This window comes from Astatotilapia calliptera, chromosome 2, assembly GCF_964374335.1.
Source record: "Astatotilapia calliptera chromosome 2, fAstCal68.1, whole genome shotgun sequence".
NCBI lineage: Eukaryota > Metazoa > Chordata > Actinopteri > Cichliformes > Cichlidae > Astatotilapia > Astatotilapia calliptera.
In genome coordinates, this window is record NC_137423.1 from 35713322 (window position 1) to 35733002 (window position 19681).

The 19681-nt window shown below is 39.5% G+C and overlaps 1 protein-coding gene across 6 annotated transcripts; it reads right to left on the reverse strand.

The window, feature by feature from the left end:
- Window positions 1–63: 63 nt before the first annotated feature.
- Window positions 64–19211, reverse strand: ocrl (OCRL inositol polyphosphate-5-phosphatase). Of its 6 annotated transcripts, none has more exons than XM_080289419.1 (24): window positions 18725–19211; window positions 18133–18211; window positions 14702–14793; window positions 14322–14360; window positions 13879–13992; window positions 12010–12177; window positions 11683–11920; window positions 11387–11560; window positions 10391–10492; window positions 10177–10291; window positions 9872–9988; window positions 9387–9568; window positions 9060–9171; window positions 8172–8281; window positions 7717–7852; window positions 7484–7594; window positions 7240–7405; window positions 6699–6934; window positions 5961–5984; window positions 3914–4033; window positions 3015–3099; window positions 2692–2819; window positions 2476–2587; window positions 64–2056 (listed from the first exon to the last, which is right to left on the reverse strand). In XM_080289419.1, exons 1-24 carry the CDS (start codon window positions 18765–18767, stop codon window positions 1932–1934), a joined length of 2928 nt encoding a protein of 975 aa, XP_080145545.1. In that variant the 5' UTR covers window positions 18768–19211; the 3' UTR covers window positions 64–1931. The 6 variants fall into 6 exon arrangements, with proteins under 6 accessions (XP_080145545.1, XP_080145537.1, XP_080145549.1 ...); XM_080289411.1 differs by having other exon boundaries at window positions 11677–11920; window positions 18725–19208; XM_080289423.1 differs by lacking the exon at window positions 5961–5984 and having other exon boundaries at window positions 11677–11920; window positions 18725–19205.
- Window positions 19212–19681: the final 470 nt, after the last annotated feature.

Below are 19681 nucleotides of genomic sequence, written 5' to 3' on the forward strand. Positions count from 1 at the left end.
CGTGCAGTCACCGTTTGTCTGCATAAGATTTCCAAGAGGACGAGATTGAGGTGGGGCACAAAACAGCTTTATACACAGTTTTATTTCATTTAAATAAATTAAAAATAAAAAAAAATATCTGAGAAGTTGAAAACAAATGTATCCTTGTGTACCTTTGAACGTACCTCAGTTTTGTGACAAAACTGAAAAGAGGAACAACAATGAATCCGCACACTGTTAACATCAGTTGGTAGAGTGGAATAAGACAACACATAAAAATCAGAGGGTGGTGATTACACTGATTCTTCTGTTTGACATCATGAAGCTTGTATTTCTACAGACAAAAATGAAAGGTTGTTGTAAAACAGTTCTCCCAAATCTATATATAAAAAGAAAATCCCCAAAATAATTGTTCCATAGACTCATGCCACCGTTTGGCAAATCTCAGTTTGAAAAAGGCCAACAGAGGATTTTGAAGTAAGGATGTTAATAAGGCAGAATGAGCTACTTCAGACCAACAGTTATTTATACAAGAGTCACGATTGTCAGCATTTTCACATTGCATCATGTGTATATGTCGTCTGCAAAGGTCCTGGGGCATGTGTGAAAAAACTCTGGTTTTTCTGGCATCGCGGGTAAATTATTACGTCATTAATGTGAAAAGCTTATGGGTTAAACCGTTTCAGAGGAAATGGGCCTTAGAAGTTCCTTATTACAGAGAATCAGCTGCAGAACAGAATGGTCCTCTGTGGCACAAAGACAGGCAGCTTCCTGCAGAGTAATGAGCCATTAAAATCTGCTAATTTCACACCCAGAAAATGCTGCATGAGTTCAAATGAGAACATTAGTCTTTTGGATTTACCCTAAGGGGACAGAATTGCCTAAAAACAATGAATAAAGAGCTTTAAGTGAGGGAGAAGACATGTAAACACACGTAGACGCACACCAACAGTACCACCTTCAGGACAAACTAAACACCATCACAGATTCATACCAGCAGACAGTCAAACAACCAGGTAACAGGTAAACAGTCACTATTTACACCACCAGAAAAGAGTGAGATCTCCACCCGATTCCGATTGACCAGGAAGTTAGTGTGTTAACAGACTTGTTTCGCAAGTCAAGAGGAAATGAGGAAACTGGAGGTAAGGCTGACGGCTGAAGTTACACAAAACACAGCAAACACTTACAACCAAGAGTTTTCTACAACAGGGTGATAAAAACACGCAAGAAGACACCCAATTAAACATTTTAAAACTGAAAGTAAACTGCAGTAGAAAGTGTTCACATGGTGCAAACTTGGAGGAAAACAAAAACATAAATAAACAGTTACAATACCATGGATAAGCTCAAAGGTATCTTAATATTGTCCCCTCAGCTAAACGCTGCAAAATAAATGATTGTCATGATTTATCTTATGCATTAACATTCTTAGTGACAGATTTGCATGATCATCCCATTTCAAACTATTTTAACAATATATCTAAACATCTTCAGTCCATTTATTCAAACCTAAAGAAGTCTCTTCATTTCTTTAGTGTAAGTGAGTCTCCTATTTAGCATCTATGGATACATATATATATATATAGTGTTTTCACATTTATAACACTCACGGCTTAGGGGTTATTTTGGCAAGAGCACCTACATGAAGAAGTGTCAACTCTAGTCAGGAGGCACAGGTCCTTTAGGTCATCACAAAGTGCATCAGTTCAAACCTCTCCCAAATGCTTCCAAATCCTGCAACTAGTCCTATTGTGCATGGATTGAAGATATGCCAGTTCTAATAAGAGTCTTCAGTACCTTACATATTAACACGACAGTTTGTAAAAGGTAGGGTGCAGAAGAACTGCACTGGTCTCCAGTAGATGTCAAAATACCAGGTCCTTTACAACCGAAGAGCCAGGCTGGGAATCAGCTCCAGGCCAAACTGACACCATAATTAACCCTCAATGTTACTCCTCATCTCCGGCCATTAGGAAACCCAGAACAAAATCGATGGCTTTCTGGCGCTCGTGTGACGTCTGCCTGCCCACAAAATTGGGAGGTGGTCGAATGAGGAGGCTGGCAAAGAGGGTAGCTAAGGTAAAAGAACAGGGGGAAAAATGTCAGTGATTGAGATTGACCGCAAATAACAGGTCAACATTTAACATACAAAATGCAAATTTATTAGTTACTCACATTATGCCTTTTAGGTCACAAATGTTTAATCTAATATATGGTTACTATTGTATAAACTCAATCCAATACTGGCATTTTATTATATGAAGGCCTGGAAGCTCCGTCTCTGATTTGGTTACAGCGTAACTGTATTGTGGTGCACAATGTAATAGTTTATATATTTAACAATTTTAAAATTCACTGATTTGTGCTCTTAATTTGAAAAGATTCAATTTACTTAAATTAATATTGTCCTACTGCTAATTCAGAACTAAGTGGTTGTGATGGAAGAATCTGCTTAAATAAACTCTGTATTATGATATATGGAGATGACCTTACCAAGGAGACTGGCTGTTAGATTGTTGTTCTGTGAGTGTTTGAGAAGTTCTTTCAGAAAGGCCATCAAGTAGCGAAACACATTGCGGTGAGCCCGGGGCAACTGGGAGATCAACTGTCAAAAATCAAGGTCAGCACAGAGATTAACCACATCATAAAACGAACTGCACTCATCTGTACATGAACACGATGCCTCACTCTTTATAAATCAGACTGTACCTGTTTGCAGAGGCGGGTGTCGTTAGAGCAGTCTAGGCACCGTTGGTAGAGTTCATAGCACACCACTGGCTCTGGCAAAGCCTCCAAGAAGATCAGCAGTGCCTCAGCCACAGAGTGGTTACAACCAGCTACACCAACAGTTAAGAAAATTCTTGTAGGTCCATATTTTCACATCGTCTCTGAACTCTGCTCCTGCCTGAACGTCTTACTATCAGCTGTAAACCAGCTGACATGGATTTTAACACTTATTGCCATCAACGGATCACAAAAAAAAACCCTGTTATGTAATCTGCTCTGCTTTTAGAACTGGCTTTATAGGATACGGATGGAGTCAGGGATGCTGGTGTCCAGACAGTCGATGATGCTCTGCAGCTCCTCCTGTAGGCCTGGTGTCTGAAATAAGTCCTCCTGAAAGACAACCAGGGACAAATGAAACAGACTGAAGGTTTCTGGCACTCCACCCACTTCCAAGGTGCATGGAGCTGAGAATAAAGTTTGAAGAAGCCAAAACACGTTGGTTAAGCCCTTTGTGTCTAACTCCTATAACTAAAAGGTCCTATTTATTGACTTCTTTTCCAGTCTTTTCCCTTCAGAGAAAAACAGACAACCTATATATGTTTGCCATTACTCAACAGACCATCTATTGCACTCGTTAATTATTCTACAGGCCAAAATAAAGAACTCAGAAACTCGAGTTATCTGAAAATGCACAAAACTAAGCAGGATCAAGTTTTTCCTCAAACGGATGATATTTTAAGATAATGGTTTCACGGGACACTGTTTTACAAAACACTGCACAAACGTATGAAACATTATCAGTAATTTCAGATAACAGTACCATTAGGTTTTTGCTCATCATTTGTATTTGTTGATGTTCCCTCTCTAAAATGCTGTTTTTCAGTGTGTCAGTGGCCTTTTCAAGCACACAGACATTCTCCAAAAGAGACCTATCATGCTAAGCTACTCTAGCAGAGTGCAACAATAATACTAGTAATAATAATCATAATAGTAATAACAACATCATCCACCTATAAATAAACACAGTATGTCCCCTTTAATAACATTATTTATCAAGTATGTCAATGAGGGGTAATGTTAGCTTCAGTTGGCAATAAAGAAATGCATCAGACAGTAAGCACTGCAAGAATTTATGTAAATCTAAACTCTTTCCTAGAGGTGAAAAAATGTTGGCATATCCAGAAACGAGCTGAAGCTCTCTCACCTGATCACAGGACTTTGTGTAGAGGTGGTTGACCAGAATCCACACCTCCTTGGGGATCTTCAGAGGTTTGTCCTCAGTACCGGCTCCATCCACCATCAGGAAGTTCATCTTGGACTTTTCCTGTTTGGACAAAAATCAAAATGTCTTATTCTGACAAACAGTAGCGGAGTACTACTGTCATACAGTGTTTATACCGATTTGATCAGGTGTAACACATAATAATGGTTTCACATGAAAAATCACATCCATTAGTGTAGCAGTGAGGTCAGTATCATCTCTGGAGACTTGTATGAAAGCCATTTTACTCAGAGCTGGATATCACATCCTTTTTGTCACTGAAAATGGATCCCCGAGACTCACGAGAGACACCTAAAAATAACCCCAGCTACTGAGCCTGCACATGAGGGCAGAGGAAACTGGAGAGCAGCTGGGAAGATGCTAACATACAGAACTAATGTAATATGGTGTAAGAAGTATATTTACATTGTAATTAATCTTACAGCGATCAAGGCCAAAAAGCTTTTACATAAAACGCATTACATTGCGCCAGTGTCAAGAAAATGGAGCATGCTTATATTCTAAGTGGTTCTCTGTTTCCCATTTTCACTCATCAAGTCATAAAAAGGAAGAGGAGGTCTGCAGTTAGACTTCATATGAATGTCTCAGCTTCAACACTCCCTCTCATTAGCTTCAGTCATGTGCATAAAGGAGCTGTGCAGCAAGGCAAGCCTGCTGTGAAATGAGATTTAGTGTGTCTGACTTTCACCAGGCTGATGTTTCCTCTCTGCTCTCAATGGCCCATGAAAGATTTAATAGGCGACTAACCCCCCCCCACACACACACAATCACACTCAGAGTATAACCAAACTAAAGCTTTGTCTGGTCTCTGATTGCCTGTGGATTACCAAATGCTGCCTGTGTCAGGGCTGGGAGATGTGAGACGAGCACACACTGATTCACTTTCTGATTAGCTTCTAAGGGTGTGTACTGATTAATAATGGTAGCTGAACAAAAATAAAGGATACTTATACTTGACTAATCGTTTAAAATAATCCTTATTTACAGTATACTGAGCACTGACGCAGTCCCTCGGCTTCGCCTGACAGAACCCAAAGCTGAGTGCTTCAAACCTGCATTCATTTTAATGACCACCAGGGGGCGACTCATGAGGTTGCAAAGAGACTTCTAGTTGTATAGCTGTAGCTTCCTCGCTCTGTGACACCAGCACACACTTTTCTGACGACTTTATGGGCTGAGTCACTAGTTTGATGTCCATAAAAACATGTAGAGTCAGAATGGAGGATTATTCTGATTATCTTTATTGGCTAATGAATTGTCAACCACAGGTTGCTAAACGGCACTCGGTGTCTACGGTTTCCCAGTTTAAGTTTTCAGTTTCAAAACACAGAGATTTCAATGATAAAAACACTCTGTGGCTTCATAATCAAACTTCACATCGTTTCGAGACATCGTTTCAAACAAGCTATTTAAGCTCCATTCATTTTCAGTCAGTTTTCTTCCGATTTGCTACCCATTACAAACAGATTCGTGCAGCAGGTGGCTGCTGTCTTGGTAAATTATTGAAAAGAAATTCTCTTTCTCTCTGACATCATAAAGATCCACTAGCAGAAAAAACTGTCTGAATCTTTATAGCCGTCTCAAACCTGGGATTTTGGCTCTCAGTGATTACATGCAAAGTCTGAAATGCCGACACAATTCAGGAGCTGGACACAGATCTTTTTTTTTTTTCATTAAAAATCACTTCTTTTCATGATCAAAGATTAATTTTATGTCCACTGGCAAAAAATGGTTCACCTCTGTGAAATCTGCTGTGTTATAAAGCTGGAAAAAGTTCATCCTCATACATAACACACATTAATAATGGGACTGACCTTTATAGTATAGGAACCAGTTTCTATATATAACATAAACAAAGAGGGAGATTAATAATGCCCCATAAAGCTGATAAAAGAGGTGGTCTTGTATCTCAACTTAAAGTGACCTTGTTGTGCCTGATAAGTGATCAGTATCCGTGTTAATATTTTACCTTCTCCATGTAGCTGTCCTCTCCCTGAGCAAGAAGTCAGCCCACAGCCACAGTGAAGAGGTGGAAATGAATGATCAAGGCAAGAAGAGGCGATGAAGAGAAACAAAGGAGGAAAGAAAGCAGAGAGAAGCACCAGGGATAAACAGAAAAAGTGTCAGAAAAGTGACAGATTCTGGATTGTTTTGTTTTGTTTTGTTTTTGCACAAATCATTTGATCAAATCAGTAGTGCAGCAGGAAAATGAAAAAGCTTAAAGTAGAGCTAAAGAAGTACTCCGTGATAGTAGTTCTACATCCCAAACCCAGATCAGATTAGATCAAAATAGCATAATAGAAGCAGACAGGGGAAATCATGTAAAGTTAGAGGAGTCTATTTATATGAAAGAAACTAAAGTGGGTCTAAGCTGAGCCAGTCTTTCCTTTTCTTTAGGAGCTCCCTTCCTATGTTTTTGCCACTTCCTTGTTCCCTTGGCCCCTCATAGCCAGAAATATAGTTTGAGATATTTTACAGTCTCCAAATATAGGCTCTCTCTGTGACTGAGTTTACCCTACGAGACAGAAGAACCCCTAATGCCTCCTAGCCCAGGGTTCAGGTTGTTAAAAAAACCCTACTCTATCTGCTGTGTGCAATCAGTTTGAACAAATCTCAGGAAAATATGTCTCTGTTCACTAATCCTATCTGTTTACACTGTACTAAAAGCATCAGTCTCTTCAAGATTGCCAGACTAGCTTCCTCTTACCAGGTCAATGAGTTTGGTAATGGGGATTTCTCTGATGGGCTTCTTCATGCGGCACAGAGTCTCCAGCGAGGTGCCAAAGCAGCTGGGCAGGTAATTGCCTGAGATTGTAATAAAGTAGTCTTTGCCACGGTCCAGATGAAGCACCAGGATGTCCTCTATTTTATCTTCTCCAGAGTTGAGCAGTGTGACAGAGTCTTTACTGACATACACCTCCAGATAGATCTCCAGGGTCTCATCTGTTCAAGACAATAAGGGAGGATTAGTGCAAACTCTCCTGCAGGGAAAACGTGTTTTTAACTGTGCCTCAATGATCTACTTTTTACTTATACGGGGCATAGAGGAGTGGTAAACTCATTTTTAACAAAATTAACATTAAGTGCATTTAACAGCTAGTGATCATTAAAAAAAAGGATACAACGGGATGCATTCAGTACCAGTTGTTAAACTACTTCACAGATCTTGGTTATAGGTCTAAAATTTGAACCAACAAGATTAAGGAGTTTAACAAAGTAAGAGTGTTACTGGGATCTATGGGACTCACTTGGATCCAGCATTCCATCGCTGGGCTCAGCTCGCAGCCAAGGCTTGCAATACTGCGAGTCATTAAGTTTGGGGATGAAGGCGAAGTGACAGGGTACCTGCCCATCATTTTTTATTAGGAAGCGCTCCTTCTGAAGCTGCCTGAACTTGACATTCTCAAATGTAAACTGCAGAGCAAAGGAAGAGAAGCAAGATTATATTAAGAATAAACTTAAGAGAGACCCATAGTGTAACAGTACTCTTACCTCTCTCCTGCTTAGAGAAACAGATGGAAGGCAGTCATTTTCCATCCTGTCCATTGCTCGAACAATCTCCTCAAACACCTTCTTGTGGCGCTGCTCATCTACCACCTTCACCTGTTACACAAACGCATGAATGCAAATATTAATGTAACTTTTATTCATGCAATAGCATTTGTTTTGTGTAAAAAACATGAAACGCAAGACTGCCAGCTTTATGCGACTGCAGAGATCCTCACCCCTATACTAAAGAGGGAGCTGACGGGCTTGTGATCGCTAGTTTGCATTCTCATGTGACTCCGGTATGCTAGCTGCTGGACACTGCTGCCCCTCCACAGGATTCTGTCACACCAAGCTGGGACTCTGCACTTCCCACTGCAGGAAACAGGCACAGTTTCAGAAGCAGAGTCAGAAATCTCACAAATACAGTAATGCTGACACTGTATGTTAGTGTAACAAAAAGGCCGGGGAAAAAACAGTGTAGTCAGGATTCAAGATAAGATATTTTATTCAAGAAAAACAGAACACCACAACCCTTTCAACCCTCACACTGTAGTTTAACATGGCTTATATGTATGATGACCTTTGGTTACTTTTTTCTATGAATAGCAAATTTGGACAAAAACAAACAAAAAAAACAAAACAAGAAAAAGCTTCTGTGTTTGCTATATTCAACAGAGGGACGTGGCTTTACCTGGAGTCCCATCGATCAGTTTTAGGGTCAAACTTGTATGTGGGAATGAAGGTAATATCCCCTTCCATGAAGTCTGTGAAGGCCTTCTTTGTCTGCCTCTGAACGTTCAGCTACAAATTAGAAACAGGAAAATATTGTTTATTCAAAAAGTCAAAACAGAGCTCATCTGCTTGGAAATAAATAGGCGAAAGAAACTGAAAGATTACACAACCTGACAGTAAGTAATACCAGTGTTTGACAATCAGCTTCCCTTATTTCTTTTCCCAGTTCATATTTATCAAGAAATACTTTGTGTTTTAATTTTTCCGAACTTAACAGACAGGATGACATCTGACAAACTGCAAACATAAGCACAGTCTACTTACCAAGATAGGCACGGTTTTATTTACATACTAAGAACTGAACAACTGCAGATAAGAATCTGACAAGGATAAAATGAAAAAACACCCATAGGTCACTTTATTATCTGCACCTTGCTAGTATCAGGTTGGACCCCGTCACCTGCACCAACAACCATGCCACGGTACAAGTCACTTAAAATAAAATTAAAAAAAAAAAAAACCCTTTCTTCCCTACTCTGATTCTCAGTTTCAAAATCAAGTCCAAATCTTTATCTATGTATATCTCTATCTATCCATCTATATTTAGTTAGATATTTGCATTGATGAGCAAATGAGCATCTAATAGTGGCCAGTGAGTGGACATTTTTAACTTCTAAAATTACAAGCGAGGGTAAGAAGCAGTGAGGGAGGCATTTTCCTGTTCCTAACAGTAACAAAATAAAAAAGAGGAACTGTCCCCGTTTTTAAATGTTAAAAGGCAGCCAAAACAGTAGTGAGATTTATGTCAGTTTCACAGGAAACATTGAGCAAGGTAACAGTTTCTTACCTGATCATACTCCTGAAGCTTCTTTAGATCACCCTGAACAATGAATTGTTTGACGTCAGCAGCATCGGTAATAAATAGACGATAGTTTAGGTCCCCGAGCCAGATTACAACACTAAAACACACCAAAGAAGCAGAAAGCGCTGTAAGTAGCATCTTGGTAATGAATATGATGATTCAGAAATCAGAGATTTATAATTTCATTACAAAACTGGTTATGTAATGAAACTGTAACAGACTAAATTAAAGGAGTGGTAAACAAAACCTAAGGCTCACAGTAAAGTCATCCACTGCACATTATTTCTGGATGCGAATGACTGAGGCACTCACTCGTGCTTGACGATGCTGAGAGGAGGGTAGTCCAGTAAGTGGAAGGTCATGCGTGCACATATGTCTTTATAGTCCTGATTGCGGCGCTCAAAGTCTTCCACATGTGCTGCTAGATGGGAATTGACGATGCAGAAGCTAGTGTTGTGGAAAACAAACCTCACTGCTACGCCTCCTTTGTTCCCCTGAAAGATAAATAAAACAAGAATGACTTATTGACACTCAGGTAAATAAACCCAGGATATCAATGCAAACTGCAGATAACATGTTTAGTATTTAATTAATCCAAAACAGTGATCCAACAACTTCACGTTCATTAAAAACATTACCCAAGAAGCTAAAGGTGCAAGATAGCAGGGATATCTCACAGTCACACAGTTTACATGCTCATCATGATCTTTGATACTTCAATAAAAAAATTTTTTTTAAAAGTCATGGCTCATTTATGGTTTTCAGCCACGTTGTATTTTGTCTTAGTGTGAACATACCATTTTTCCCATGATTCCTGTCCCCACGTGCTCAGCAGCCACATCTTTTATGTGATTCTTGTACGTCTTTTTAACATAAACTACAAGCATCATCCCAACGAGTCGTATGATCCGAACCTGAAGCAATAAAAAATGAAAATTCATATTTTTACCCACCTACTCATCAATATGGCAGGATGCATGTGCAAAGGTGAGGAGTTCAACTTATTCCACAGTGTTTTCCCATCATTGTGTTTTCCTGTTGTGCTCCACATTAGGGCTTCACTTTTTAGTCAACTCATCTTTTAGAAAGTCTCTCTGCTCACCCTCTTGTACTTGGCTTTTGAGTGCAGGCTTCTCTCCACAGCATCGACCCACAGCTGCTCTTTGGATGAGTCCATGTAGAAGAAAGCCTCAGTGCTCAGGTCCAATTCTTGAAAACTAGAAGCATAACCCAAATCATCACACTTACAACCTGAGAATAACATGATATGATTTTTTTTTTTTTGCAACAAATGTACTGTATGATTTCTTACTGACCCAAGAGCATATATATCTGGAGGTTCAGGGTCACAGCCGAGCCACGGTTCGAGGCTGCTGTCTGGAGACTGGCCGTTCACATTCCACGTACCTGTGAAAAACCTAGGAAACATGCAGTTTATATATTTAATGCCAACAAAAGTAGTATTCTTCAGTTTTTGGCTTCTGTTCACTTTCAGTTAAGTTCCCAGAGTGAATTTGCTCTTGCAATCAATGCTAGTTTCTAACGTTGAGAGCCTGACGGCTCTTTTTGCTTCTCATCCGTAAACTCTGCATACTTTCACATGATTCAGTTTATTTTGAAAAGTCTCAACAGGATCTTGAGCTTTATTGTGAAAGGTTTACATGGAAAACAAACAAGTGGACAGCGGAGCCACGCAACGGTTTTACCGTCGTTGTTGCTAACGACAACGCGTAAAAACAGCCGCTTGTCCGTCAGTAGTGTGGTTATATTACATCTTTGGGAAGTTAAAATAGCCATCAAAACGATGAAAAAAAATATTGCTGTAAGCAGTTTAATTTACGACAACACAAAACAAACGATAGCGTAATAGGAAACAATAGACGTTTTTATATTGTTATCAGATATATATCGTTATATCGAACAGCCCTACTTCTACCAGATGTGCAGCAGCATGTTTCAGAGGCAACTTTCCACTCAGTGTTATGAAAATGGTGAAGAATCTTTTTGGTTTGTTTTATTTTATGATTTTTTTTCTTGGTTTTTTTATAGAAGCTCAGATGCATAGAGCAGAAGTCCAGCAGACTAAAAATGGTAGAAAGAATCGGATCAATCTTTGGTTCAGACCTCATGCAGATTAAACATGTGATTTGAAGGCACACAAAAAGCAAAGGAAAATAAAAAAAAAACATCAGAGACAAGCACCTAGTGTATTTTTTTCTCATTTCTAAACTAAACTATAATGTCTAAATCATATTTTCACACGAGTTTTTTCTTCTTATCTAAACAAAAAGAAATTAATGAATTCCACTTACTTGAAGGGCCGGATATCCACATACTCGTTCTCCTTCTTGCCCAGGCGGTGTTTGATTAGGTATTCTCTCTGACCTGCCTGGGTGGAGAACATGGCCTGTCTCATGCTGTTAGTGGTGGGGCTCTCACACCAAGATGGTGGCCTGTCTGCACGGTCAAACCCTGACCTAAAACTACTGAAAAAGCAGGGGAAAATACTTTCAAACCAGCAGTATTATGGACATTTTGCTTGCTAATCAAAATAGTTTTAATGTACAGTAAATCTACTTAGCTGTGACAGAGGTTAACTTACTCTGACTTGCTGCTAGTGACTGAGGAGCTGTCTTTGGCCTGTAAGGAGGCAGCTCTGTCTTTAGGGACTGGAGCAGGCCGCGGAGGATAGGATGGAATAGAAGAAGCTTTGCGAGGAGGTAGTGGAGGGAGAGGTGGAGGCTCCCTAGAGGCAACTATGCGATTCTGGTGATTTTTCTTTTCTTCCACTTGGAAAGTGTGGTTGTTCTCAAAGCCAAAGTCTGGAACAAGTGACTGAACTGGATCTTCAGACAGAGAAAGTGAAAAACAAAAGTAAACTTAAAAAGAATTAAGACTTTTTTGTATCAACTATTATGAGTGCTTTTATTCTTACTTGTGTTATTCAGAGTTGATGGAGTGTTGTTATTAAGACTGGGGGGCACTGCACTAGTGGGTTTGGGTGGGTTAGCTGTCTTAGCAATCCTTTGCGGAGGCACAGGTACTGGAGTTCTCTGTGGTGTTGGTGTAATGGGCTCCATCGCTGTTGGTTTGGCAGGTTTGACTAAGAAAGTCAATTAGCAGCGTTAGATAGCAGCACAAAAGAGCAAAATCGAGCTTCTTAATACATGTGCCCGTTGAGATGAAAAGGATCAGAACCAAAATGTAGTCAGCATTATTTCTACAAGATAACTTAAAATAAAAATAACCTGCGTAAAATAATCAAGTGTAAAACGAAAAGAGATGTGGTGTTGGAAACAGGGGCAGAAAGACCACATTAAACATCCTGTTAAGACGAACAGCAATCACAAGAGAAACGTCATCACATGAACATGCGCCTTATGACAAGAGCGATAAGGAAAGGGTTTCTGGTACTTCTTTTACTGAAGGATATGATGAGCATTAACCAGCAAATGACGGTAAACTGGATGAACAGGTTCTGAGAAATAACAGCTCCTCAGAGTGCCACCACCATCCTGCTTCAAAATATTTGTCACAGCAAGATGTTGGTCATTGAGCTCGTAACCAAAACGCTGATTCAAAAGCCAGGGAGGATGTTTAGTTAGGGTGTGTACGGGTTAAACTCTTGGCCAGCTGGACTACATTTTCCAGCACATTAATTCTTGTGTCTCTACTGCACTTTTGAAAAACAGGCAAAAGGAAAAGCAAAAGACTTTTAAAGCCACGGTTTAAACACAAAAGCAATTAGGAAAAATCCATGTAAATTAGACTGTTTTTTAATTTACTTTGTATATAAATTAAGGAAATAACAGATCTTCTTTTACATTTATGTCACGCTATAATACAAACCACTCAAGGCACATGCAAGGCCATTTCCTTGTCTTGTATTTTTGGATGCAAGTGCACACGCTGGGTTTTTCTAAGAGTGCGTTCTACAAAAACCTGTCAGCTAAAGATGCATGACATCTATAATCTGTGTGGAACAGATATAATCATGAACCTCAGAAACAAGCAAGGGGGGAAAAAACAAATACAAAGCTTTGTTTTACAGGCAGCTGACTGGTTACTTATACGTAAAAAGACTGCACAGCTTCAAATTTAATACACTTTGACTATTTATGATTTTAAATAAAACAAACACACACATCCTGCAGTGCTTTACACGTCTCCACTCTGGACTTACGTGTACAGATTAGGTCATGTAACTGAATACAATTATCCCAGTGTTCTTAGCCAAAAGGCTGCCAGGAGTTCAACAACGGCATGTGAATTACTTCTATGCATCCAGATTCCTAGAAGCTCTTCTCTCCAGTTAAGATATCCAGATAAAATGAAGATAAACTACGGATGGGTGTGGATAAGATTACTTTATTACTTCTTTCAGCACTCACAGTGAGGTGCAGATCAAAGCAAAAGCAACGCATGAACACCATTTAATATAATCTCCTCATGCTCCCAACATAACAGAGGCTTATAACATTTAAGACCTTTATGCATTATAAGTATATCTGAACACATCTGGCCACAGCTTATAAGGCTAAAACGTAAATCTAAGAGTGAAATCACAATAAACAAACAAAAGTTTTTTGTCCTTTATTGCTGCATTCAAAGAAGTGGGCTTACACCCATGGAGGTGGATCTGATTTCAAAAACTGAGGCCAAGTAGTCTTTCCACCAGTATGTCAGCAGCAAGAAAACACAGGAAATGAGCAAGAGGTGTAATCCACCCTTTGTAAATAAATGTTAGATGAGTCATTAAATAATTAACTATCCCACTGCTTTAGATGAAACAGTCGCGTCTTACCTACTGGTTGAGCACTCTTCACCTGGGTGAGGAAAGTCTGAGTCCGATCATCATCCTGCAGTTCCAACAGCAGCTCTGGGGCTTTTTCTCCTTTGATTCGTACTTTAACGGAAGCTTGAGCAGGAAAGAGAAAGCACACATCCTTAGACTTTGCAAACTGTCCGGCAAACAAAACAAATTGATTTAGAAGTGAACCAATTCAGCATTCTTTCAGAAAACCCTGACAACTCATGACCTGAGTGTACTACTAAATAAAGACATTAAGCTGCAGGCATGCTCTAACAATGCAGTAAAACTAGACAGGTGTTGTGTTATAATTAATGTCATGATTCACCTCTGAAAGCCTGGCTTCCAACACCTTTTTATAAGATCTTTTACACATTATATTGACTCAAATCTCATATCAGAAGAGAAAAAGAAAAAGAAAAAAAAAAACTACTTACGATCTACTGACAAATCAATAAGAAGAGCTTCTTCAGCTTCTGAAAGGAAAAAAAGGAGAGCTTAAATAGTGCTGCAGGGGGGAAACTTAGTGCTGTTACAGGTATTTCTACAGTTTTTTAATGTTGACCACTGCTCACCATACTGTGACACTGTGTGGGAAATTTTTACACTTTCTCATTAGGTGCAATGGAAAAGCTCCTTTCACTTTTACTTTTGGTGCTGTGATATTGACTAAACATTAACTTCACATGGAATAGAGGTCAAAGAAAGTGAGGTGTGACGGAGAGAGCTCACAGGAAAATACACAAACGTATCCTGACTGATTATACTCAGGATATAAAACAAGAGAAAAATGGAGAATAATAAAAGGGTCACATACCTCGTACAATTTCAAACTTAGCATTGATGGGTATCGATAGCTGAGCCACTGGACGAGACACAACAGCATCAGGGTTGGCTAAAACACCCAGTCTGGATCAAAACAGTACAAACTCCCACTTAAAATCAGCTCTGTGGTGCTTAATAACACATAAGCTTAGAAGTAAATCCAACTAAAACACAAGAAACATACAGACAACCTGCAGCAATATAACCCTCTTATAACGGCCATTCTTTTGCAATTAGCAGCAAGTTTCATGCAACATTCAGTATGGAAATATTAAAGTCAACATCTGAGGTTCAATGCTGGTAGATTAGTGATAGACTATAACTATCAAGTGATTAAAACAAGCACATGCACACATGCAAAACGTATGTTTATCTGCAGTTAAAGATTAACAAACAAACAGTGTGTGTCATTCAAGTCCACTGGAGCCGCACAAGCTTTGCGTCAATAAACATTCAGCTTAATCAGCTTCAAGTCCGTGATGTGGTTTGATGTAGGCAGGCTCATTTTTTCCTTTCTAACAAATTGCTGACTAACAATCGGGGTCAACACTGCGCTCAGGAAACTGCCCACGCTTCCCCTCCACTTCACCATAAGTCAAATTGCATATAGTGAGAGGAAAATGATTCAGCCATGCGAGAAAAAAAGCGTGTCAGAGGAACTCGGCGTTGACCAGAATCAACGTCTGATATTGAAAATTACACAATCGACAACCGAGAAAATCGAAAACCCCTCAGGGGAACATAAAAATACTACAATGACCATACAACACAGAACAATGAATAAAATATGTGGCGGACCTCATGATGCTCAGATTTGTCAAACGTATTTATCTGACTTTCTAGTATCCATTTCTATTTAACCAACTTTGGATGTCTAAAATCTTTAAAAATAACCTTAATCACTCTGGGTGTAGCACCTCTACTATAGCTGAGAGTATGGAAAACACTAAACTGCGGCAAATACACGATTCCTCATTATTGTAAATGAAAACAGTGAACTGGCTAAGAAGACAGAGGTCCTCACCTAATAGTTTGCTCAATAAAATCGAAAACAAAATTAAGCATGGCTTTCTTTAATGCCACGAAAATGCCTAAAAATTAATATTGATTAATATCTTTATCAGCAAATATTTTAAGCATTTATTATTAGATGTGACTGGAAATCTGATATATGCAAACTTTATGTCCTGGAGACCATTTAAATTCAAGTTTCTTGAGCCAATCATTTTAACAACCCGAATAAGTGGTGTCGGGGGGGACTTTGATGAAAGATTTAAAGATTAAAGCTGACACAGGAGCTGGTTATCTCGCTATTTCTCCCTGTAAGGACTACTTGTTAGTTTAGTGTGTTTTTTAATAGAGTTAGTTGAGCATGTAGCTTATGTGCTCATGTGAGTGTCATTACAGCCTAGGAAGCAAAGGAATTCTAGATAATCTGCAGTGAGCTGCCTGCTGGTGCAAAAAAAAAAAAATGCTTAACAACCCAAGCCACAGTGACAATTTAAAATAACCCCACACTGTCACAACATAACCTGAACAAATGCTAGAGGTGTAAAAAGTACACAAACTAAGTGTTACACACAAGTTGTTGAGTAAACTCTAACTAGGAAGTGGTGTGGTATGTGTGGAGCAAGTTTACATCAGCTGAATGGACTTGAACCCTCAACCATATCACCACAGCCCCGCGGGCAGCATCGTCCTTATAAGTGTCCTTCTGAGCTCAGAGGAAGAGCGCCATGAAGAGTCACTCAAACTGCAGCATTCACTCTTTTAGCTGTGCTGCATGACATCTGACACTAAAAATTTCTGACTATGTTATGTTGCATTTGTTTGTTTGTTTTTTACATTTAGCCTAGGAAACTAAAATCTACAAAGAACAAAATCCAGGAAATCTGGATAGATATTTTACAGTGAAAATATAGAAACAGAAACATACTGAGGCACTCTCTCAGGTAAAATCAAATCAGGGACCATGAGAAAGCCTGAGACAGAAATTCCCCTACTTTTAAGTAAGTCTTATCTTATCATTTTACCTGAAGGTAGGCAGTAATTATTTATGATTACATGTACCACATAAAATCTATCAATTATTCCTGGATTATTTTTCTTTGTACTTCTTCCTGCCCCACTGAAGAGCACTTCTCAGATCATTCCTTATAGCCATGCATCATTTTCCTTTTCTTATTGCAAGATCTATTGGTTAGATAACGCCCAACCCTAAAAAGATAATCCAACTACACTCAACAGGCCCTTTGCTAGGAACACCTTGCAAATATTTGGCTAGACCCAGTTTTGTCTTCAAAATTAATTCTTTATATACAGACACAACAAGATGCTGGAAAGTTTTTGCTCCATATTGGCATGACAGTATCACACAGCTACTGCAGATATGTCAGCTTCACATCCATGATGCAACCCTCCTGTTCCAACAAATACCAAAGGTGCTCTATTGGATTGAGAGCTGGTGACTTTGGAGGCCATTTGAGTACCAGTAAACTCACGGCCATGTTAAATAAACCAGTTTGAGATGATTTGAGTTTTGTGACATGGTCTGCTATCCTGCCTGAAACACCCATAAGAAGATGGATACACTATATTCATAAAGGGTGGCCATGGTCAGCAACAATATGCAGGAAGGCTGTGGTGTGTAAATGATGTTCAGCTCTCTGTGTTTAGAGATCCTCTTCTGCATACTTTAGTTGTAATGAGTGGATATCTGACTTAATGCAGCCTTCCTGTGAGCTAAAAGCAGTCTGGCCATTCCCTTCAGACTTGTGACAAGGCACTTTTGCCCACAGAACTACAGCACACTGGATATTTTCTCTTTTTCAGGCCAAACTTTGTAAACACTAAAGATGACTGTGCTGGAAAATCCCAGTAGATTAGCAGTTGCTAAAATACTCAGACCAGCCCATCAGGCACCAACAACCACACTACAATAAAAGTCACATAAATAACCTCTCTTTCGTGTTCTGATACTCAGTTTGAACTTCAGCAGGGTTTCTTGACCATATTTACATGCCTAAATGCACTGAGTTACTGCCATATTATTAGTACCTAACCAAGTGGCCAGTTAAACTATATAATTATCCATCATCCTGCCAAGTACTCAGTGTGACGCCATCACGGCACACACCTTTCTGACCTAACAGAGTGTATTTTGAACCATACCAATATCACAGCAATTGTGGGTCAGAGATAGGAGGAAACATAAAGACAAACCCAGAGTTGGGCAGACACCTCAGATATGCTACAAACCACAGCTTTACGAGCTCTCACAAACCTAGGGTGCTGCAGTAAATGCCTAAGAGTGTTCAAATTATTTTGACAACTCATTACCACTACTTATGGTTCTCAATAAGTTTATCTACTGCTTGACAAAAATCACATTGTTTTTCAGTCATTTGGCTCATTGATACTTACATAAACTCTCCACCGCGTTCAATTAGTGACAGGAGTCTGGGCTCCTTCTGGCCAGACCTCAGCTCCAGGCATTTTACAGTGTGAGCAGCACAATCAAGGAATTATTGTGACTGAGAATGAGAAACTAGTGACTGTCACGCCAGGCTTTGTAAACTGAGATTACACTACAGATACTCCGAAGGGTTAGAACAAGCCATGCCAGTTAAAAGGTGGGCAACTTAAGGTTATAAATGAAAACAGCAGGAGGTGGGACAAAGCACGGCAGATGCTGGGTTTGCTGGTGCCAGTGCAGGTAATATTTTTAGCTTAAGGATGTAAAGGTGTAAGGATGGCCAACGTTATTCTGTACAAGTGATTTTAATTAGCGTTAATTGCATGACACTGTGCATATATCTGTGCGGTTAGCAATGAACTGGGTTAAAAGTGAGCTGTAGCTACTTTATAACATGATTATTTAAGTGCACGGTTACTGAATATCTCCATATTACTGAATTACTAACGTTGCCTAATGGGCTTCACTAAAAGCTAACGTTAGCCAACAAGCTAAAGCCAAAAAAAACAAAACAAAAAATACCATAACTCAGAAAGGATATTGCCAAGCATTCCTCGCTGCATATCCCCAAAGAGGAATCCATTCTTACCGAGAGGAAATAAATATCAGTTTATCATTTGGGTTTATATCACTTCGGTGCGGACGTCAGGGCAGGGAAAGTTAAACCTCCACCCGGCGCTGCGGCCTCCTTCCGCGAAGCTTGGCTGCTAATGCTAAACGCCAGCTGATGATGTTGTTGTTGTTGTTGTTGCTGCTGCTGTTCCCGGATAGTATTAAAAATATCACAGTTAGAAACTTTAAAAAGAAAGAAGAAAACCCCGGCTCTTCTCGTGTCCCCGTGAATGCCAGAGAGCAGGTTGCACAGGCTACATAGCTTTAGCTGGCAGTTTTATGATTTAGCCGCATATGCTACAGCACAGAGTTTGATATGTGGTGGGCTCCCTCCTCCTGCCGCTCCTCACCCTGTTTAAGGACTCATCATCCTGGTTTTTTGCGGCAGTTGGTTTCGAGTATGAGCTTAATAACGCCATCTTCTGCCTCGGAGTGCAATGCTAAGTGAGTAAGCCTCCCAGCCCTGACACATATAATGAAAACCCTGCGACATCGTGTGGTAAAACAATATTATCTGCATATAATTAACTTTCCAGCTTCGCACATCCTCTTTGGGGGATTAAAGATGTCCGGAAGGTGTTTTGTCCCACATTAATAGGGATGAGGTGTAACTAATACAATCGCTTTTACATTTTTTAATATTACCGCCACCAAGGAGGTTATGTGTTTTTCGCAGTGTTTTTACGCGTTTCCTTCTTCCTGTAAACACGATAGTTAAAAAAAATTGAATTAATTCTAATAAAATTTGTAGGAGTGTGTTGTGTGGTCATCTAAACAATCCATTCAAATTTGGCCTGCATCCTTCGCTGATGATTTACTTGTCAAAACCGAGAAACCATATTTAAAAATGGCCATATAAAGATTTAGAATATGTCAAATTTGACC